Genomic DNA, 24,599 nt, shown 5'->3' with positions numbered 1-24,599 from the left:
TAGGCTGCATAAATAAAAAACATCTTACATGTCATAATGGATAGTCATTTGCATGTAACAGAATTAGGCTACGTATTTGTTTACTCTATTCGCGTTTGGTGTGAATGCAGCATTAGACCATGCACCAGGTGTGCTGACCGTATGTTCTGTCATTAAACTAGCAAAAGTGGATTTGGACAAATCCTAAGTGCACCTGCACCATGCACTTTAGACCATGCGCTTAAATTGTTCAAATTGGGCCCATCATTTTTGAGATGGCGATATTTATTGTGACAAACTTGCTGGAGCCTGGAATTGAACTGCTGGTTTCATCTGGTCAGAGGAGAACATGCCCCCCAACTGAGCCTGGTTTCTCCCAAGGTTTTTGGGAGAAACCGATGTAACCGATGGAGTTTCGGTTCCTTGCCGCTGTCGCCTCTGGCTTGCTTAGTTGGGGTCACTTCATCTACAGCGATATCGTTGACTTGATTGCAAATAAATGCACAGACACTACTTAAACTGAATAGAGATGACATCACTGAATTCAATGATGAACTGTCATTTTGCATTATTGACACACTGTTTTCCTAATGAATGTTGTACAGTTGCTTTGATGCAATATATTTTGTTTAAAGTGCTATATAAATGAAGGTGACTTGACTTGACAAACCTTTAAGAACTAATTGACACTAAACGTTTACAAATTTTATCAGAAGTATATATTATGTTGTTGAGTGTTTAATTTGTATCTGCTGTGTATTTGCCAATGAATCTGATGTGGCAAAACCTTTAAATAAAACTATTATTATTTAAAATGAGTGTGAATTTTTATTTTAATTTTTCACAGTGTGGATCATGGAGGAAAGATCTGGATTAAAACAGGATTACAGAAATGTAAGATATACCTTACCTTATTTATTGTTTTATGTTATAAATTTTATAATCTCAATTCTTGTTTGCAGATGCATGTGATCTCACACTGGATTTGACCACAGCAAACACTTATCTTGCTCTGTCTGAGAGGAACAGAAAAGTGACACACATGGCCAATACGCAGCCATATCCTGATCACGCAGAGAGATTTGAGTGTTATCAGGTTATGTGTAGAGAGAGTCTGACTAGTCGCTGTTACTGGGAGGCTAAATGGAGCGGGAGAGAAGGGGTTTATATATCAGTGACATATAAAGGAGTCTGCAGGACAGGACAGAGTAATGAGACTTGGTTTGGACTCAACAAAAAGTCCTGGAGTCTAAATTGTATTGATGACCATTTTACTGTCTCTCATGAGGCCTATGAGAGTAGGTGTATGTTTACCTCTTCACATCGCTCTAACAAAGTAGGAGTCTATCTGGACTGGTCAGCTGGCACTCTGTCCTTCTACAGCATCTCTGACACACACACACTCACACACTTACACACATTCAACACCACATTCACTGAACCCCTCTATGCTGGATTTGGACTATATCGAGAAAAATGTTCAGTGTCGCTGTGTGAGATTAAACAGCTTCCTTAGTCTGTTTTGATTTGGAAGAGGTACTTTATTGTATAAAAAAATTATAATAATAATTCTATAGTAGTACTTTAGTGTGAAAATTACTCAAGCATGGTATTTTATTATTATTATTTTTTTTATTATTTTTTTTTTAGGAGAGATCTAGCCATTTAACCTACATTTTTACACCTTTTGCATATCAGGTCTTTTTTTACCTTGAACTGTAGCTTTTCACATGAAATTATACAGATTGTATTATTATTTTACATCTACTAGTTGTCTCAAATTACTTATGTAAAATGCTTTTAGCTCCTTTCCTGCACTCACACACACATTAATTCCTTCCCACTGTATTTTATTTGTAAACATGCTTGCACTGCATACACACAAATTGTCACAAAAAAATTACAAATTAAATTCATGTCTGTTTGTAGATCAGAAGTTCACATACAACAAAGTTTCTAGATTTAAAAAGTGGAAAAAAAGGCATTAAAAAATTAATTTTACTCTGCTGCCACCTTTTGAAGAAACATTGCAGTATGAAAATCTGAAAGTAATAGTTTATTAAAGTTAAATAAATATGTTTTGTTTGAAATATTTCAGGGTAATGTCTTGATATTTTGTTAGAAAAGGAATGTGTAGGTTTTATAAACGTAGCCTTTTTAGCAGTTGTAATTTTGAAGGAATTTAAATCCATTGAAGTCAGTGGAGTTCATAATAATATTAATATTATGATGTATTCAAATAAAAACAATTAAAATACATATTTTCTTGTCTCTCTCTCACACACACACACACACACACACACACACACACATATATATATATATATATATATATATGGGTAGATATAATAATACTACAGTTTGGTTAAAAGAACAGTAACATTCAAAGTTGTAGAAATATGCATTACCTAAATAATGAGAAGTCTCTGATGAAATACTGTTTGTGAAAGGTTAACATTCAAATTACTCATTCTCAGTTGTCTGCTGAGAAGGTCGTCTGAAATATGAAACTTAAATTTTGTGTGGTTTTATTGTTCTTACTCCTGATTGCATTTGTGCCTGTCAATGCCAAAATTAACAAAATTTCCATGACATGCCATATAAATATCACTCTGTAAATAGAAATAAAACATGGAGTATTTTCTTCATTCTACAGATTTACAGTATATTATGTATAAAATATTATGTTTAAAATAAAACAAAACAAAACAAAAACAACCTGCTATCAGGGCCAGAGTGCAGTTTTTTTTTTTTTTTTTTTTTTTTTTTATAAATATATGAATACTGAACTTTTCTAAACTAAATAAATATATTTTACTGATATTTAAAAAAAAAAAAAAAAACTATTCTGTTTCAAATAGATGTAGCCTATTTGAGTCTTGACTTGACCTATTAACGTTCCTGGAGATTATTTTAATGAGCTGCATTTTTGAATATACGCTAAAAACTGCTGGGTTTAAAACAACCCAATTTGGGTTATTTTGGCAACCCAGCGCTGGGTCAAAAAGGGACAAACCCAACGCTTTGTTATTTTAACCCAACCAGTTGGCTTATTACATTTAACCCAGCCTGCTGGTTTGCTTTTTTAATTATTTAAAATTACTACATTGCAGGGTTTCAAAAACCAGAGTGGGTGTTTTTTATGACTATGCGTTTGTGAGCTCAGTGCTGCTTTGCAGCTGTTACCGGAGAAACCTCTTCCTCTCCCGCTCTTAGCGCCTCCTGCTGGCAGAAAATGAACACGCTGTGTGCCACCCAATTAGCAACCCAGCACTGGGTAAATATTGGACAGAACACTTGCTGGGTTACACATTTTAACCCAGCATGCTGGGTTATTGAGAAAACCCAAGATAGAGTCATTTTTACCATTTGTGTGTTTGCATTTTTATGGTTCTGGGTTATTCTTGCTGGGTTATTCTCATAATTTCACTTTTGCTTAACAAAGCAATCATGGATTAATAAATAATGAAGAATACAGGTTATTTAGACTGTTAAAAAAAATAATTTTAATGCCATCTGACAGTCACAAATTTGTTCCAATGACAAACAACATGCAATTTTCCCTTTTTTTTGATTCCAGAAAATGCAAATAAAAAATGCAAATAAAAAAAATCACAGAAATACAGTTGCAATAAATTATTTCTGAATGACCTGTGTCTAGATATTTAACTATTACATTTTGACATGTTTAGCTATGTAAATACACAGTGAAATGACATTGACAATTAACATTTTTTAAATTTAAATGTAAAATAATTTATATAAAGACTCCTGTGAGGTAGATGTGCACAGCTTAGGGTAGTTCAACATATAGTTCAACCAAAAATGAAAATTCTGTCATTTACTGTATTACACACCCTCACGTTACAAACCCCTAAGACCTTCGTTCATCTTCAGAACACAAGTTAAGATATTTTTGATGAAATTCGAGAACTTTCAGACCAGGATGTATAATTAATGACAATTTTCATTTTTAGGTGAACTATTGTCAACACTTAAGCTTTGAACCAAAGATCTACACCTGAGAGCAGTGTACTCTGGTATAGAGCCTGTCTAAGGAAGGACAATTTTCAAAAATAATTGTAAATTATATTTTCAATTGCGTTTTCCACATGTGACAAATTGTGACATAATCCAAACACAACTGCAAATCTTGAACAAAAACACTGTTTCAAAAACACTGAACAAAAATTACTGTTTCAGTTTTCATGAATGCACATGGACTGCCAAATTTCAAATGGAAAAGCAAAGTCCATTTGCAGCTGTATTTTCCATGTATTATGAGTAATAAGCCTGTTATATTGAACAAATACTGCATCATAGCAGCTTTACAGTATTAAATAGGAAAATAGTGTGTAATAATGCAAAGGGGCAAAAGTACACTGCGTCCTCTGAAGGGACACTATGGGGAACACCTCGTCGTGACCCGTGTCTGAAGCATACTTTGAAAAACGCCAACGTGTTGGCTGGTGACAGCCTCTGACGTCACTACCGGCGCGACTATAAATACGCGCCCGTAGGACCCATCACTTATCTTCTTCGTGAAGCTTGCGTCCGAAGCATGGCAGGGAGCTAGAGGACGCAGTGTCTCGTTTTTTCTCAAGGAACCATGGTTACATTCGTAACCTGAGATGTTTCCTGTCAAGGGAACTTCAACCTGCGTCCTCTAAAGGGACACTAAGGGGAACAGTATACCCACGCCGCCATGCTGAGGGGAGTGCAGGCCAGAATCATGGCAAACACTAAGTACCAACTCTACCATTTCACAGGGAGTCGCCCCTGGGACGGTTCGACGGCTGTCCATGACATTATCCCTTATGGCCAAAGGCCTAAGCTACATACCCAACTTACCTGTAAGGCCTCGGCCCGGGGTAGAGCTGAAGGCTTGGAATCACAAAAGATTCCTTTAAAGGGATACGGCTAAGAACCTATCACTGTCTATTACAGAACGATAAGGAGGGGCTCTCGTGGCACTCTGATAGAGTAGCCCGTAGATGGAATGGCCCGGGAGCAGAGCAATTGGAGGACGGAACATACAGATGAAGCCTCGGCCACGCCTGTACCATGGCGTCCAGCCCCAATGGAGCTGGATGAGTCAGAGGAAGCCAGAGGGGATAGTGCGAAGCTCTCTTGAGCCGCAAAACCAATCCACCCAGGTCTGGCCAACCTCTCCAACTCTGCTTCAACACCTTGGTGCGAAGGCGTCATTCCCCGAGCCTCAGCCCCTGCCTCAGCAGGATATCTGCTCTCACAGTGCGTCTCAAAACACCATGTAGTACTGGAGCGCTCTGATGAAAAAAATGAAAATTCAGTCTCCCATGAGAGGAGGACTCCGAGCTCCGAGCAGCATGCTCATAGGCGACCCTTTTAGAAAAATGGGGGGCGCTGCTAAACTACCGCGAGAATTGCCCACACAGCCCCCCATGTTGAGGGGCAGTGCTTGAGGTGTATAACAAGTACACACTGGTTGAATGAAGCCCAAGGAACCCCGGGGCTAATCATCTTAAGAAAGGGAACGAAGCAGAGCGCATAACCCTTACCGTACCAGATTTCAGACAGTGCGCAAAGCATTAACGTGCACACTGACCACCATGTGGTTTAGAGAAAGTACACAGGCTTAGCGTGTGTACTGAAAGGTTACCTGACAAGCACAGTATGTGGGACCTCACCTTCAGAGAGACCTGTGAAGCCTACTATCTGATAACCACAATATGTGGGAGTTCACCTACAGAGAGGCCTAGACAGGCCTACTACCTGTTACCAGATAACCACCTCAGTGGAAGGTAATATGGAACTCGACTCCAGGGAGGCCTGGTGAGGCCTACTACCTGACAACCACAAACCGTGGGAGCTCGTTTTTTTTTTTTTTTTTTAGTGGAAACGCACAGTATGTTGGAGCTAAATCTCCAGGGAGGCCTGGTGAGGCCTACTACCTGACAACCACAGTATGTGGGAGCTCGCCTTCAGAGAGACCTTGTGAAGCCTACTCTCTGAAAAACCACAATATGCTATTTAGTGGAAACGCACAGTATGTGGGAGCTAAATCTCCAGGGAGGCCTGGTGAGGCCTACTACTCAACAACCACAGTATGTGGGAGCTCACCATCAGAGAGGCATGATGAAGCATACTACCTGGTAACCACAATATGTGGGAGTCCACACAGCCCCTCATGTTGAGGGAAGCGATGCTTGGGGTGTATAACAAATACACACTGGTTGAATTAAGCCCATGGACCCCAGGGCATTCATCTTCAGAAAGGGAATGAAGCAGAGCGCGTAACCCCTACCGTACAGGATTTTAGAAAGTGCGCAGAGTCTTGCGTGCACACTTACTACTTACGTGGATTTGAGACAGTGCGCAAAGTGTTCACGTGCACACTGACCACCATGTGGTTTTGAGAAAGTACACAGGCTTAGCGTGTGTACAGAAAGGTTCCTAAGCATTGCAGAGGCGCTGGATCGCACGGGAGAGGCGATCTCCAACCCTCAAGTGAGGGGAGCAGCACCTGAGGCAGTACATACAGAAGGACTCTGTAACTACCACCTCCCCGGATGCGCCAAGCCGCTAGGCGACCCCTCAGGGTGACCTGGCCGGACATCCATGAAATTCCCTGCAGTGCTGTGCCAGTTCTGACGATCAGCCAGGCTCCTCGGGGGTGTGAGGTACGAGCAACCGCAGAGCGCTTGCTTCCCACACGCGGGCCAGAGCACGAGGCTGGAACTGAGCACTGTAAAGGAAACTCACAGAGTTTGTTAGTAGACATATAACCACCAGCAACATAACACCCATAAGCGGAAAGGGTTACATACTCACCCACCCTCCTGGAGTCCCGCTTTACGGGGCGCCCCCTTTTGGTCCGGACCGTCAGTAAGGTGGTCAATATGAAAATAGGACCAACCAAAACATAACAGGTCAAGGATAGGAGACCATTATGTGAGAAACTTTCCACCTAACCCTGATCAGGTGGAGCGCTGGTGGCTACAGGGGAATTAGGCAGGGGAGAAATAAAACAGAAGTTAAAAACATCCAAAGGAAGTGAGTAACTCCTAGGTATCGCTCGGATCCGGACGAGAACGCTGCCTCATCTGAATCACATCCCTCAGACCCTGTTTACCTCTTTGTGACCCGCGATTACTTTTGCCCCTGCCCTCAGGCGGGGGAGGAGCGCGAGCCGCGACACTAGCCTTCTGCGCCCGTCTCCGATTCTCAGATCTAGATGGGCCAGGACCCCTTTGTTGTCCGGGCTCGGACCTGGACCTTCGTGGGATGAAAGATTTAAAGGCAGCTGAAAGGCCTCGCCTGTATCCAGGTCCCTCAGCAGGTCAGCCTGGTAAGCTTGAAGCACTGCCATTGTGTGCAACGAAGCCACAGCCTGACCTGCTGCTGCGTATGATTCACCATTTAAGCGGGATGTATCCTGGAAGGGCTTAGATGGCAAAGAGGGAGATTTTGGAGAGGATGTTTCCTCCACTGAGAGATTGCTAGCCAGCATCTCTTCTACAGGGGGCATCCTCTCATAGCTGCTCTCATGCATGCCATAGATATCACCATAACTCGTATGCTGAAACCGATGGATGCGAGAGAAAAACGGCCTCTTCCATTCCTTTTCGACTTCTGCATGTAAGTCAGGCAAGAATGGAAGCTCACCTGGGCTGGCGGGCCATGGTCAGACAATAACGCTCATCGAGGCGATCTCGCGACATTACCTTTCTGGCACGCTTCCATGGCAAGTCTAATTTTGCCGTGGCGGGATCCATAACCTCTTACAGCTCCCCATACGCAGAGCAGGAGAAATGAGAGGCCCAGCCTCAGCTTCTTCACCACTCTCAAATATCTCCAGCTCTTTCTGGGTAAAACCTAGAAGAGCACTAACTTCAGTATCAGAATGGGTTAATGACAACACATATTTCCTCCTGAAGTTCATTCTCGTTTGCCTCCGGAGAGTGTGAAAGGAAAAGTCCCTCTCTACACTCCTCAGCGAGATCCACCTGTGACCCCCACAAGCTCATTCTCCTCCGTGCCTCGGCAACGGCAGGACCTGAGCCGCGGGAGCCAGATAGCCGTCCCTCTTTACTCGTAAAGAAAGACAAACGAGAGTGGAGCTTCTTTCACAGAAAAACGGTCGCAGTGCACGCAGATTGCCCCCTCAAGGACATCGCGCGCATGCTCTTCGCCCAAACAAGAGACGCAAAGACTGTGTGTGTCATCAGGTGGAAAATAACACTGACATGGATGCACACACTGTTTAAACGCCTTGCTAGTGGATGCCATGATAATAATAATAGAATGCTCTTACAGTTCTGGTCGTTTCTCAGATGCACGCTTCAAATAAAACAGTCAATGAAGACGAAGAAGATGAGGGACGGGTCCTACGGGCGCGTATTTATAGTCGCGCCGGTAGCGACGTCAGAGGCTGTCGCCGGCCAACACGTTGGCGTTTTTCAAAGTATGCTTCAGACACGGGTCATGACGAGGTGTTCCCCATAGTGTCCCTTCAGAGGACGCAGTTCGAAGTTCCCTTGACAGGGAACTGAAAAGAAGACAGCTAAGATTCAAATTATAGTCAAGGCAGCAGAGAGATTCTTGGGAGTAAAGGACATAACATGGGTAATGGTTAGGGATGGGCTGATTAATGAGACACAGTCAAGCCAGGAAGCATGGTTTGGATAGGAGCATGATTTTAATTTTACAATGGAATGCAAGAAGTCTTGTGGCTAATGGATTGGAGTTTAAAAGTGTTATTAATGAGTTGGAAGTTAAACCGGATCTGATATGTATACAAGAGTCATGGCTTAAAACTAGATTTGATTTTGTTATTAAAGGATATGTGAGTGAGAGAAGAGATTGAGAGGAGGGTAATGGTTGAGGGTGAATTACTCTGATTAAGGAAGGCATGCATTATAGATCATTAGGCAAAGGTGTAGCACAAGAGTATGTTGTAATGGAGGTACGGGTGAATGGGAAAAAGTATGTTATAATAAACTTTTATAATCCTTGTAAGAAATTAGGGTTGAGTGACTTAGAACAAATAGAGGGTCTTAATGAAGGGTGATTTGGTGTGGGGATTTTAATGCACAGAGTATGTTATGGGGAGGTTTAGAGACAGATTCTAATGGAATGGTGATGGAAGATTTGATAGATTGGAGGAATTTGGTATGTCTGAATGATGGGGGTAGTACAAGAGTAGATGTGGCTACAGGTAAAGAGTCTGTGCTAGATCTAACAATGGTGTCTGATTCAATTGCAGGGAGTGCTGAGTGGGGAAATATTGCGACAAGATACTATTGGGAGTGATCACTATCCAATAATGATATATGTTAATGTAAATGTGAGAGGAAGTAAGGTGAATCAAGGAAATATTGGTAGATGGGGGTTTGATAAAGCGAATTGGGAAGAATTAATGAGTCTGGGTGAAGAGGGATTAAAGAATATTATAATAGAATCAGATAGATCTGTAGAACTGATAAGTGATGATATTGTTTATGCCATTCAAGCAGCAGCAAATAAATGTATACCAAAGAGGAAAGGAGGTAGGAAGAATAAGATAGTTTCCATGGTGGAATGAAGAATGTGCAAGTGCAATAAGAAGGAAAAGGAAAGCATTTAGCATATTTAAGAAAACACATAATTTCCAAGATTTAATAGAGTATAAAAAAGCACAAGCTGAGGTAAGGAAGATTGTAAGGAAAGCTAAGAAAGCATATTTGATGGCTTTTTGTGATGAAATAGGGAAGAATACACCAGTAGAGGAGGAGCATGATTAAAAAAGTGAAAGGGATTCAAAAGAGTAATGGATATCCAGTTTTAAGTATGGAGGGAGAAATAGCTGTGGAGGATGGAGATAAAGTGGAAATGTTTTTAAAGGCATTTATTAAAGTAAATAGCTCAGAATTTGACTGAACAGAGTAAGAAAATGAGAGAGGATGTGATGAAGGAATATCCTGAACTAAAGAAGAAAAAAGAGGCTGAAGATAATTTGTTAGATGTATTATTTTCTATGAAGAATGTATAATTGGATTAAAGAGTTTTTAATAGGAAGAAGTATTAGAGTAAAGATGGGTGGAGCTATATCTTCAAGTGGAATAATTGATAATGGTACACCTCAGGGCAGTGTAATAAGTCCACTATTATTTATTATCATGATTAATGATGTTTTTTCAAGGATTGATAGAAGTATGGGGAAATCATTGTTTGCTGATGATGGGCCTATCTGGTTTAGAGGAAAGAAGATAGAGTATAACCTAAAGAAAATGCAATATGCGCTAAATGAAGTAGAAAAGTGGTCAGGGGAAAATGGTTTTAAGTTTTCAGTGGAAAAGACAAAAGTAATAGTTTTTACTAAAATGAGGAGGAATATGGATGTTAAGTTAAAATTATATAAAAAAGAATTAGAGCGTGTAAGTACAGTAAGATTTCTAGGAGTTTGGTTTGATAATAGATTAAATTGGAGAGAGCATATTGAAAAAATGGTGGGAAGATGTAAGCGAGTTGTGAATGTAATGAGATGTATTTCAGGTTAGGAATGGGAGCTGATAGATTGGCTTTAAAAACTATATATATATATATCTATGATAAGATCTATAATGGATTATGGCTGTATGGTATATGGTTCTGCAAATAAATCTCATTTGATTAAAATAGAAAGGATTCAATCTTAAGCACTAAGAATTTGCTGCGGAGCATATCCAACTTCTCCAGTTTCGGCTCTTCAGGTAGAGATGGGTGAAATGCCTTTGCAGATAAGAAGACAGCAATTAATGGCATCTTATTGGGCAAATTTGAGAGGACAGTGAGAGGACCATCCCACAAGAAAAGTAATGAGTCCTAGTTGGGAACATGAGAAGAGAAAGTGTAATAGTTTTGGATGGAGTGTGGGGAAATTAGTTAGAGATACTGTATGAGATTGGAGGTTGGATTTGCTCCAATAATTCCTTTATCTCCAGTACCATTATGGGTTATGCCCCAACCAGAAGTATATTTAAGTTTATTAGAAAAAAGACAAAAGGAAGGTTCATGTGAAACAGAAGTATATAATGTAAGGAAATATATTGGGTCAAGATATGGGGAATATATGCACATTTTTACAGATGCATCAAAAGATTCAAAAACTGATCATGCGGGTTCTGCATTCATTATTCCAAAGGTTAAAGTGTATAAGAATAAAAGGATAACAGATTGTTTATCGGTGTATACTGGAGAGATGTTTGCAATAATTATGGCAATAAGGTGGATTAGGGAAGTTAAAATAGCCAAGGCAGTAATATGTTCAGATTGTAGTTCAGCTCTAATAAGTTTGAAGGAGATGAAATCAGAAACAAGACAGGATATGGTAATAGAGATAATTCAAGAATTATATTCAATCAAACAAGCTAGTTTAGAAGTACAGTTTTTGTGGGTTCCAGCTCATATTGCGTTGAGAGGTAATGCGGAGGCTGATTCATTAGCAAAAAAGGCAATAGAACGAGAAATAGTAGATATACAGATTTTATTTAGTAGGTCAGAAATTAAGTCAATTATTAAAAAGAATATTCTGAAAATATGGCAGCAATATTGGGATAATGAAATAAAAGGTAGACATATGCATCAAATACAGTCAATAGTGGGTAAAGGAAGAATATCAGGTAGGAGTAGATATGAGGAGAATATGATTACAAGATTAAGATTGGGGCATACAAGATTGAATAGTACATTGCATTTAATAGGTAAGAATCCAACACATTTATGTAAGGCATGTGAAGTTAGTGAAACAGTTGAGCGTGTAGTAATGCACTGCAGGAGATATAATGTAGAAAGGAAAGAGTTGAAGAAGGAATTAAATAATATAGGAGTTAAGTTTACAATTATAAATATATTAAAGTCAGTTAGGAGTATAATAAATTTAATGGTAGAATATTTGGGAAATATTGGGTTAAATAAGCATATTTAAATGAGTTTTTTCTGTCATGGGGTCTGAGAGTGGACGGAGGAGCTGAACACGCAGCGCCGGATGAAACTCTATGAAGCCTCGGTGCGGGTAAATAACATAGACAGTAGGGTAAATAAGGAAAACTTAGGTTGGTTGAGAGGTTATAGTATAGGAAGTGTCAATGGTTCATTTCAAGATAGGTGGCGGTAATGCACATATTTGTCTGTGGTCCGCCGTAAAAAAGCAAGAAGAAGAATCACCTCACTAACGCAGCCTACGTCACTCGCTGTGCATGCGCGCACTTTGAAATGCCCTGAGACGTTGATTCTTTTCCTGGAATCACTTTGTTTGAGAATTAATGAACCGGTTTATTTGAGCCGGATCGTCGCTTCTTTTAGACCTGCGGTCCAACTATATTGTACATAATTGGTATGATTTACATGTCGATATGGACAAATGCAGGCGTTTACATTAGAGCAGAAAGTCGTATTCACTTATTTGAACTCATTTGACTCACTTAAATGTTAAATTCGCTTTTCAGTGTCAGAAACGACTTTTTCCTCTATTTTCACAGATATTCGCATATTTCAGCCATCCGTCACTGTCTGTACTAAAGTAATAAAACTGTATTAATCTGTCGTGTCAGAAACCTTAACACGATTATGCGAGTAACGTAACGTAGGTTGGCCCTTTGAGGTAAACTGTTCATCATTTAACGTAAATAATGTTGACCTGTAGAAGTTTAACAGTATTGTTGCCAACAAAAAAAGTTATAATTCTGCCAATTTCAAATATTTATTAAAGAAAACATTAAATAAACTTACCTTAAAAAGCCGTAAAGCAGCATAACCCAACAAAATGACCCAACAGACTCAGCCCAGCGTTTTGGGTTAAAAAATAATCCAGCCATTTTCAGAGATGTATAGTAACGAAGTAGAACTACTTCACTACTGTACTTAAGTACTAAAAGGCGGTATCTGTACTTTACTAGAGTATTATTTTTTTCTCCTACTTTTACTTCAGTACATATTTTCGCTGAGTTTAATACTTTTACTCCGATATTTTTTTTATGTGCTGCATCGTTACTCGTTACAATTATAAAAATGTTACGAATCATTCCATTACAAACCACTGCCAGAACTGTAGATGGCAGGTTTGATGAAGCTGGCACATCATTGAGCGAATCAAGCGAGACTGCGCGTGCTGACTGAACTGCTGTGAAGAGAGAAATGAACACCGAGCTGAGCCAGATAATGACTCGTTCACGAGTCAAGAACCGGTTGCATCGGTTCTCGGATGACCAGTAACGTTAGTTCTTTCTGACAGTTCGATTCAATAAACCAGTTGAAGAAAACAGTTCACCTATTCTTTTGCGCTCGACGCAATGGCGTCATTGGCGTTGACTGCACCTGGGCTCATAACATTAACACAGAATCAGTTCAGAATCAATCACCAAAAGAATCAGTTCGGTTCAGACGCTATGTGTGTCGGTTTGCTTCGCGCTAAATCACACATGCGCAGTATCATCAGCTCCTCGGTTCACGAATCGGACGCGTCTGACAGAAACGGTTCTTGACTCGTGAACGATCATTATCTGGCTCGGCTCGGTGTTCATCTTCAGTTCTCTCTTCACAGCAGTTCAGTCAGTTCAGTCAGTGTACTGTTTGAGTGAATTACTCCGGGATATTGGTTTGTTTTAACTCAGAGGGAGTGTCAGACACATTAAACAAGTTAACAGCTTAATTCATCTATGGATTAATGCGTATTGGAGACGCAAACCATTTAAACGATTCAGTTCGATTTGGTGAACTGTTTCAAAAAGATCCGGTTACATCGAATGATTCGTTCGCGAACCGGATATCACAAACTGTTTTGTTTTTAACTGTCTTACAACAGACACAGAAGAGAAGACAATGCTGAATAAAGTCATAGTTTTTGCTATTTTTGGACCAAAATGTATTTTCGATGCTTCAAAAAATTCTAAATTACCCTCAGATGTCTTACGGGTTTGAAACAATATGAGGGTAAGTTATTAATGACATAATTTTGCAAATTGGGCTAACTAACCCTAGTAACCGTTTTTTGTTTACAAGAAGTTACAGTCAAAGGAATTGTGATTGTCCTTTAGGTTAATCATTTGAAATAGTAAAAACAATATGTTCAAACTTTGGACTACTTTCTTTAATAGCTACATAACACAATACTTCTACTTTTACTTTCAGTACTTGAGTAGTAAATTTTAAAATAGACTACTTGCAATACTTAAGTACAAAAAATGTTGAATACTTTAGTACTTCTACTTAAGTGTGGTGCTCAAAGAGCACTTTAACTTCTACTCAAGTCACTTTTTTGATAGAGCACTTGTACTTTTACTCAAGTATGGGTCTCTAGTACTTTATACATCTCTGGCCATTTTTAGAGTGATGGCATTAACAGCTACAGAGTTCATAAAGCATTGAACATTTGTTGAATATAACTTAAAGGTCCTATGACATGAAAATTTCACTTTCTGAGTTTTTTTTACATTAATATGAGTTCTCCTAGCCTGTATATGGTGCCCAAGTTTCTAGAAATTTGAATCGGTGTAAATCAAGATTTTGTTATCTTTCTCTGCCTTTGAGAAAATGGAAGCTCAACCAGGCTGATCTTGAATCTCCTATTTGTGACGTTGTAAGGAGAATTGTTACCTCCCCTTTCTCTGCTTTGCCCGCCCAAATATTTACATATAATTCAGTCGCAATGTCAGCACAGGCGTTACAAACAGACTTTTATGATATGGATTTGACAGCACTGGCACAAACAGTGAGTAACAGTGTTCATTAATGCCTGATCTGTGATCAGTGATTTCTGATGTGTAGCTAATCATTCAAGTTCACACAGACTTTCTTTCTAAATCGTTTAATACTGTTTATGCATCAGTGAATCAAGCCAGTGACTAAACGATCAACTTCACGTTGTTTCTCTTAGTAGCATTAAACAAATCTGTTATTTAAATTGTGATTTAACTACAGAGAGCGATCAAAGAACGCTCCCTTTTTTTCCCGGAGCTGTTACACATCGCAAGTATATCTGCACTCTTGCCCAAACTGCCGTTACAATGAATGACGCTGTTATGCTGCACAACGAAGCTCTTACTGTTTTCATGTGGTGCATTCATGTGTTTCCTGTCAGTTGTGGTGAAAGCATTTTGTGAGAGAAAAACGTGTTGCAATAATGACGAGATCACTGCATTCACGCGATAAACAGACTCTGTCTACTCAATGCTCATCACTGCAGCCTTTCATGTGATGGGAAAAGATGGCAAAAATAATTATATAATCAACAAATCCACGATTCGTTAATCTCGACAGCCGTAATAGTATATATATATATATATATATATATATATATATATATATATATATATATATATATTTGAGAGGGGTTCCACATGTAATACGCATTTTGAATGCAAAGATGTCAGCCAATCACAACAGTTGTGGTTTACTCGGAGTCTCACAGCAGACACGCCCCTTCAAACAGAGCATTCAAGCCAGAGGGCTAATATCAGAATCTAAAAATGCTTTTTTATTTCTAAATGTTAAATCTAAAAATCATACTAACAATATAAGTACACCTAAGGAAACATTAAAAAGCATTTAAAGAAAAGGAAATGATCCATGTCATGGGACCTTTAAGATCAAATTGGACTTTGTTCAATTGTATATATTGTATACAAATATACGAAAACACTATTAAATAAATGTACAATTAGTTAGATTCTTTACCAACTATTCTAGCATGACAGTAGAAATAAACCATTTACATTAACATTGATATTTTAACATTTAACAGACCTGTGTGTGAAAGAATGTGAGCATGTGCATGAATGACAGAGTGTAAACTCTTCTACTAAACAACACTGAAAAGCATTTAATATTGTTTTTACAAATTATACACTTACAGTCAGAGTTGGACTGTGACAAAAAAATCAGCCCTGGACTTCATCCAGACCAGCCCACCATTCATGTAAACATGCGCGTACACACACACACACACACTACATGTCTATACATACATTAATCTGCATGTAAAATTACTGATTGGAATGTATTACTATCAAAACCAAGAAAAAACTATTAAAATAATAAACAAAGAAAATGCTAAAGATTTTTATCAGGCTTTATTTTAAATATCCAAAGGTCTTAATTTATGCGCTTCTTATTATTCTAATAGAAATATTAATGCTTAGGTTACACAATTTCTGCTGTAACTATATTTCATGTGCTGCAACATAACACTTGTTGTTGTTTTTATATATATTTATTTACACAAATTACCTCTGACCTGTTGGCTGCTTATAGTAGGCTAGTATTAAGACCACTGATCTACAGTAAACGTGATTTATAAAGACCACTAATCTACAATAAAATATAAGAGTAATTAAGACAAAGAACACCGTTATTTCCAATATGAGTCTTGAATCTCTCCACAGAGGATATATGGATGCAGCCTCGTACCTGGCTAGGTTTTCTCTTCTCCTGTTGAATCCTTACGTTCTGGAGAGGGTTTTGAAGTAAAGTTACAGTGGGTTGAGGCTGGGGTGGAGGAGATTACAGTAAGCACAGAAGAGAGGCAAGTGGTAACAGAGGGCTTACCAGACTTCCTTAATGGGTTGTGTTTGGGTGGAGCTGCTGAGCAGCAGGCTGAGCCTAAAGCTTTGCTACTGAGGTACATGGATGTGTTTGCATTAAGTGATGAGGAATTAGGGTTTTCTGACAAAGTACAATACAAGATTAATTTGGTAGATGATGTACCAATAACACAGCCCTACCATCGCATTCCACCAACCCAGTATAGTGAAGTCAGGGAACATATTACTTAGCTGCTCCAGAAGAGTGTAATTAAGCCAAGTAGTAGTGCGTATGCGTCACCCATAGTACTTGTACGGAAAACTGATGGGAACTTGAGATTGTGCGTGGACTACAGGCACTTAAACGCAAAGACAAAGTGAGATGCTTTTCCCTTGCCTCGCATCGATGAAAGTTTTGATGCGTTGCAAGGTGCGAAATTCTTCTCAACCATTGATTTGGCGAGCCGATACCATCAGATAGCCGTGCGGGAGCAAGACCAACCAAAAACTGCGTTCACCACCCTGTTTGGCATATTCGAATACTCCCGTGTGCCCTTTGGGGTCTGTAATGTGTGAACAAAATATTTGAAAGGAAGGACATACGTCACTTCCTGTCTGTTGTTGACGGCTGTACTACGTTTGAGCTCCGTCACTATATTCTTTTCATTTACTATTTTTAACTTAAAAATCAATTTTATACATCATTGTTTCCGTTTATATAACGCGTGAATATATTCTCTATTGTATTCTACAACAAAAACAATCAGAGCGCCTCGCTATCACTAGTTTTATTTTGATCTCCCGGGTCCGCTATTAGCTTTTAGCCAGTTAGCATCAGCAAGCGTGGTTGCTGCTAACTGCGCTTACATTGCTAATACTCTATTCTCACACATTACCACTGCTGTACTCACTGTTACTTGCTTTAATGGCGGATGAATGTCTCCACTCTGTGCAGCTCGAGCTCGAGGCCGTGGGGAAGCAGATTCGCGACCTGGAACAGAAGCAGGCCCAGCTGAGAGAGCGGAGAGCCGCGCTGGAATCATCCCGGGCTGACGCTCACAAGTCCGGGGTAAGTATACAGCGTACTGTTAACAGTCCCACCACGTCTACTCCGTGTGTTTCTCTGCGCAGGCCCGGTGCACCCAGGACGCGATCTTCCCAGATGTCCTTCACTGCGACGCCGGGACACCACGGACCCTGGGTGCATCCACAGCGGAGGACGCGAGCTGGGTCCCGGGCGACTACTTCTCCCCCTCCTGCCTTCGAGATCTCCATCCAGAACCGCTTCGCTCCCCTCCGCGAGACAGGACGCGACGCTGTGATCATCGGAGACTCCATCGTCCGACACGTAAGTGCTACGTTAGCCGAAGGTAAAGTGCACACTCATTGTTTGCCTGGTGCTCGTGTTCTCGATGTTTCTGGGCAGATACCCGCGATCCTGAAGGACGGCGAGAGCCCCAGAGCGGTCGTGCTTCACGCCGGAGTTAACGACACCACGCTGCGGCAGACGGAGACGCTGAAGAGGGACTTCAGGAGCCTGATCGAGACGGTTCGCAGCACGACGCCCGCGGCGACGATCGTCGTGTCAGGACCACTGCCCACGTATCGACGAGGACACGAAAGGTTCAGTAGACTTTTTGCTTTAAATGAATGGTTGTTGTCATGGTGTAAAGAACAGAAACTGCTATTTGTTAATAACTGGAATCTTTTCTGTTTTTCGCGCTGATGGATTACACCCCAGCAGAATTGGAGCGGAGCTTCTCTCTGACAACATCTCCAGGACACTTCGCTCCATGTGACTAGTAAGACAATTCTCAAATAAGCATTATGATGAGTTTTGTTCCAACCGCTTAAATGCTAAAAGTACTTGCGCTGTAAAACCTATTAAGACTGTGTCTGTTCCCCGAATAGTGAGGTCAAAATATAAATATAATGTAGGATCTAGAAAAAATCTTATCGTAATTAAACCAGAAAAATGTAAAATAAATGAACAAAAACAATTTTTAAAGTTTGGGCTCATAAATATTAGATCACTCGCACCAAAAGCAGTTATTGTAAATGAAATGATCACAGATAATAGTTTTGATTTACTCTGCTTGACTGAAACCTGGCTAAAACCAAATGATTATTTTGGTCTAAATGAGTCTACTCCACCAAACTACTGTTATAAGCATGAGCCCCGTCAGACTGGTCGTGGCGGGGGTGTTGCAACAATATATAGTGATATTCTCAATGTTACCCAGAAAACAGGATACAGGTTTAACTCTTTTGAAATACTTCTGCTAAATGTTACTCTGTCAGACATGCAAAAGAAATCTAATGTATCTCTTGCTCTGGCTACTGTGTATAGACCACCAGGGCCGTATACAGAATTCCTAAAAGAATTTGCAGATTTCCTCTCAGACCTTCTAGTTACAGTTGATAAGGCGCTAATCATGGGAGATTTTAATATTCACGTTGATAATGCAAATGATACATTAGGACTTGCGTTTACTGACCTAATAAACTCCTTTGGAGTCAAGCAAAATGTCACCGGGCCCACTCATCATTTTAATCATACACTAGATTTAATTATATCGCATGGACTCGATCTTACTGCTATAGATATCGTACCTCAAAGTGATGATATTACAGACCATTTCCTTGTATCGTGCATGCTGCGTATAACTGATATTAACTATATGTCGCAGCGTTATCGTCTGGGCAGAACTATTGTTCCAGCCACCAAAGAAAGATTCGCAAATAACCTGCCTGATCTATCTCAACTGCTAATTATACCCAAAAATACACACGAATTAGACGAAATTACTGACAATATGGACACTATTTTCTCTAATACATTAGAAGCTGTTGCCCCAATCAAATTGAAAAAAGTTAGAGAAAAACGTACTGTACCATGGTATAACAGTAATACTCACTCTCTCAAGAAATTAACTCGTAGTCTTGAACGCAAATGGAGAAAAACTAACTTAGAAGTTTTTAGAATTGCATGGAAAAACAGTATGTCCAGCTATAGACAGGCTCTAAAAACTGCTAGGGCAGAGCTTATACACAAACTCTGGTTAACAAATTACCAGACGCCACCTGATTCAAATATTCCACCAACGTTAAATAGTAATGACTTTATGAATTTCTTCACTGATAAAATAGATAACATTAGAAATACAATAGCGAATGTAGATTCTACAGCGTCTAACACTTCAGTTTCATCCATCGCACCCAAAGATAAACTGCAGTGCTTTACAACCATAGGACAGGAAGAGCTAAATAAACTTATCACTGTATCTAAACCAACAACATGTTTATTAGATCCTGTACCCTCTAAATTACTGAAAGAGCTGTTACCTGTAGCCGAAGAACCGATTCTCAATATCATAAACTCGTCGTTAACTTTAGGACACGTCCCAAAACCATTCAAGCTGGCGGTTATCAAGCCTCTTATTAAGAAACCAAAACTAGATCCTAGTGTACTGGCAAATTATAGGCCTATTTCAAATCTTCCATTTATGTCTAAAATTTTAGAGAAAGTTGTGTCTGCTCAATTGAGCACCTTCCTGCATAAAAATGATCTGTATGAAGAATTTCAGTCAGGTTTCAGGCCCCACCATAGCACAGAAACTGCACTTGTTAAAATTACAAATGACCTGCTCCTTGCGTCAGACCAAGGCTGCATCTCATTTCTAGTCTTACTTGATCTTAGTGCTGCGTTCGACACCATAGATCATGACATACTCATAGATCGATTACAAAACTATACAGGTATTCAAGGGCAGGCTCTAAGATGGTTTAGATCCTACCTGTCCGATCGCTACCATTTTGTTTACTTAAATGGGGAGTCATCTCATTTATCATCAGTAAAATATGGAGTGCCACAAGGATCCGTCCTAGGTCCCCTTCTATTTTCAATATATATGTTGCCCCTTGGTAATATTATTAGAAAATACGGAATTAGCTTCCACTGTTATGCTGATGATACTCAGCTATATATCTCAACGAGACCAGATGAAACTTCCCAATTATCTAAGCTAACAGAGTGTGTTAAAAATGTAAAAGATTGGATGACACACAATTTTCTCCAATTAAATTCGGATAAGACAGAGGTACTTATTATTGGACCAAAAAACACTACACAGAATCTTGTAGATTACAATCTGCAACTAGACGGATGTACTGTTACTTCCTCTTCAGTCAGAAATCTGGGTGTTATATTAGACAGCAATTTGTCTTTTGAAAATCATATTTCCAATGTTACAAAAACTGCATTCTTCCATCTTAGAAACATTGCCAAGCTACGAAACATGTTATCTGTTTCTGATGCAGAAAAGCTAGTTCATGCATTCATGACCTCTAGACTGGACTATTGTAATGCACTTCTAGGTGGTTGTCCTGCTTCGTCAATAAACAAGCTACAGGTCGTCCAAAATGCAGCAGCTAGAGTCCTTACCAGGTCAAGAAAATATGATCATATTACCCCAATTTTACAGTCTCTGCACTGGCTACCTATTAAGTTCCGTATCAATTACAAATTATCATTACTTACCTATAAGGCCCTAAATGGTTTAGCTCCAGAGTACCTAACTAGCCTTCTACCACGTTACAACCCATCACGCACCCTAAGGTCACAAAACGCTGGACTTTTGGTCGTTCCTAGGATAGCAAAGTCCACTAAAGGAGGTAGAGCTTTCTCACATTTGGCTCCCAAACTCTGGAATAGCCTTCCTGATAATGTTCGGGGTTCAGACACACTCTCTGTTTAAATCTAGATTAAAAACACATCTCTTTCGCCAAGCATTCGAATAATGTATCTTTTTAATTGTGAGTGTAGTTGCATCTGTTCAAAGGTGCATTTTTATTCATTAACTTGGGTTAAACTAATTTTACTTTGTTGGATCAGCAGCTATGCTAATGATGTCTGTATTTTGTTTCTATGTTTCGCCACGGGATTTACATCCCGTGGTAACTAGGATTTAAACAAGCTCCAGTCTGGATCCAGAACACCTGAGAAGAGATGATGCTGACCCTCAGAGGACCCCAGATGATGCTACCTTGAATCAACAAACAGAACTAACAATTATTGCTAAATGTGTCACTGAATCATATAATAACTTAATTAATAATATTGATAGTTCATCGTCTAGCTGACTACGTCTTGTATTATTATTATTATTATTATTATTTTTTTTTCTAAAATCCTGTCAAATGTGCACAAACTACTAGCTACTACTAAATATTGTAGAAACATAATTTTCTGTAAAGTTGCTTTGTAACGATTTATTTTGTAAAAAGCGCTATACAAATAAACTTGAATTGAATTGAATTGAATTGAATTGAATTGTAATGGACCGTCCACATTTCAATGCCTCATGCAGTCCATAATGGGAGATTTGATATTTCAAACTATGCTGGTATATTTGGACAACATTCTGGTTTATTCATCTACTTTCCAGGAACATCTAAAGAGACCTGCTGGTTTTCAGCAGGTTAATGGAGGCTGGACTCAAAGTTAAGCCTGATAAGTGTAGTTTTCTCCAAGAACAGGTCAAGTTCCTAGGTCATCAGATCTCTGCTCAAAGGATTAGAACTGATCCAGGAAAGGTAGAGGCTGTGAGAAAATGGAAGACGCCAAGTACAGTGAAAGAACTAAGGTCCTTTTTGGAATTCTGTAGTTACTACAGGAAATTTATTGAAGGGTTTTCTAAAATTGCAGGTCCTCTTCACGACCTGGTGAACTTTTGTCTGAGACAACAGAGTATGGTAAAGAGACCCAAGTTTTGTTCACTTTGGACAGAGGAGTGTTGCACAGCCTTCAAACTGTTAAAGGAGAAGCTTACTATGGCCCCATCTTAGGTTTTGCAGATTTTTCTCTTCCGTTTGTAGTTGAGACGGATGCTAGCAAGGACGGTTTAGGTGCTGTACTTTATCAGCAGCAAGGTGACTCTAGGAGAGTGATTGCCTATGCAAGTCGCCGGCTACCTAATGCAGAGAAAAATGACAGGCATTATAGTAGTATGAAGCTTGAACTGCTAGCTCTCAAGTGGGCTGTCTCAGAAAAATTTTGGGGTGTACCTGTTGGGTGCAAAATTTGTGGTCGTCACGGATAACAACCCATTGTGTCATCTGAAGACAGCAAAGTTGGGTGCCATCGAGCAAAGATGGGCGGCTCAATTAGCTGTTTTTGATTTTGAGGTGAAGTACCGTCCTGGACGGCATAATGTTGCAGCAGACGCCCTCTCACGGCACCCGTTGGCAGGGGAGCCTGACAGTTCTGAAGAGTTGGATGACTGTTTTGCCATTTGTAATTGTAACGATATGAACTTCCTAATCATCGGGAAGAAGGAGGCGGGAACTGGCGCACAATCAAAAACATAATTTTAATATTCAAAGTAAATACAAAACGGCACAAATAAAAAGTAAACACATAAACTAATGTCCCAGGCCTGGTCCTCTCTCGTCCTTCATGGTCGTCGCTCCAGTTTTATATCCTTCCATCTCCTACTTGGGACTCGATACTGGCGGTGGGGCGCAGGTGTAGCTCATCTCCAATCACTACACCTGGCTTCACTCCTCGTTCCCACGCCTCTCGGCCCCGCCCCACTCGCCACATACCCCCATCGCCCCTCTCAGGCCGAGGGGTACCCTTGAGACTGCGCTCTACTCCCCCAACCCCCCCCCCCTTTCCCACCGGGGGGGACCGCTCAATGGGACCTACGGGAACCTGGGGGTAGGACAGACGAGGCGAGAGAAAAGGAGATGGAAGGAGGAGCGACAGGGACGAGAGAGGGGAGAGAGAAAAAAAAAAAAAAAAAATTCCGGTTCCCAGACGCACTGCTGCTCAGCCCTCCACCGGCTGGGTGATCTCCTCCGCGGTGCCCGCCGGTGGCACTGGACGGCCCTCGGCGGACGGCACGACACTCCTCCGCCGCCCGGTGGACGGCGACGGCTCCTCCGATTTTGGGCAGCGGCAGGAGTCCCCCGTTCCCTGCCCCTCCGGATTCCATCGCCCCTCCATATCGTGGGTTGCCGGCAGCGAGCTCGCCCGTCCCCGGCAACTCGCTCCAGCCCACCGCCCCGAGCGTCCATGGCGGCACATACACCACAGCGGAGAGGGATCTTCAGCAGCGCGTCCCTCCTTCTCCCGGGCTTCGGCACCACTGTAACGATATGAAAACTCCATATACATCGGGAAGAAGGAGGCGGGAACCGGCGCACAATCAAAACATAATTTTAATAATCACAAAATAAACAAAACAGCGCGTCAGCCCCTCACGGCGACTGACGCGCACAAATAAAAGGCAAAATGTTCCAGGCCTGGTCCTCTCTCGTCCTTCACGGTCGTCGCTCCAGTTTTATATCCTTCCATCTCCTACGTGGGACTCGATACTGGCGGTGGGGCGCAGGTGTAGCTCATCTCCAATCACTACACCTGGCTTCACTCCTCGTTCCCACGCCTCTCGGCCCCGCCCCACTCGCCACATACCCCCATCGCCCCTCTCAGGCCGAGGGGTACCCTTGAGACTGCGCTCTACTCCCCCAACCCCCCCCCCCCCTTTCCCACCGGGGGGGACCGCTCAATGGGACCTACGGGAACCTGGGGGTAGGACAGACGAGGCGAGAGAAAAGGAGATGGAAGGAGGAGCGACAGGGACGAGAGAGGGGAGAGAGAAAAAAAAAAAAAAAAAAATTCCGGTTCCCAGACGCACTGCTGCTCAGCCCTCCACCGGCTGGGTGATCTCCTCCGCGGTGCCCGCCGGTGGCACTGGACGGCCCTCGGCGGACGGCACGACACTCCTCCGCCGCCCGGTGGACGGCGACGGCTCCTCCGATTTTGGGCAGCGGCAGGAGTCCCCCGTTCCCTGCCCCTCCGGATTCCATCGCCCCTCCATATCGTGGGTGGCCGGCAGCGAGCTCGCCCGTCCCCGGCAACTCGCTCCAGCCCACCGCCCCGAGCGTCCATGGCGGCACATACACCACAGCGGAGAGGGATCTTCAGCAGCGCGTCCCTCCTTCTCCCGGGCTTCGGCACCACTGTAACGATATGAAAACTCCATATACATCGGGAAGAAGGAGGCGGGAACCGGCGCACAATCAAAACATAATTTTAAT

The 24,599-nt window shown here is 41.1% G+C and overlaps 1 protein-coding gene across 3 annotated transcripts in view; it reads left to right on the top strand.

The window, feature by feature from the left end:
* Nucleotides 1-24,599, top strand: part of LOC127976159 (NACHT, LRR and PYD domains-containing protein 3) — a 579,287-nt gene that overhangs the window by 323,162 nt on the left and 231,526 nt on the right. The window contains exons 8-9 of one of the 3 annotated variants that reach the window (XM_052580380.1): nucleotides 827-873; nucleotides 942-2,071. The exons of 1 other annotated variant lie outside the window; for it this stretch is intronic. In XM_052580380.1, the coding sequence (XP_052436340.1) occupies nucleotides 827-873; nucleotides 942-1,495 (601 nt within the window). In that variant the 3' untranslated portion in view covers nucleotides 1,496-2,071. Of the gene's footprint in view, nucleotides 1-826; nucleotides 874-941; nucleotides 2,072-24,599 lie in introns of those variants that run through there. One more of the 3 variants, XM_052580369.1, reaches the window with a different exon arrangement.

The sequence above is a fragment of the Carassius gibelio genome, chromosome B17 (genome assembly GCF_023724105.1).
Source record: "Carassius gibelio isolate Cgi1373 ecotype wild population from Czech Republic chromosome B17, carGib1.2-hapl.c, whole genome shotgun sequence".
NCBI classification, from domain to species: Eukaryota; Metazoa; Chordata; class Actinopteri; order Cypriniformes; family Cyprinidae; genus Carassius; species Carassius gibelio.
The sequence above is the reverse complement of the archived record's forward strand: the minus strand, read 5'-3'. Positions and strand labels throughout refer to the sequence as shown.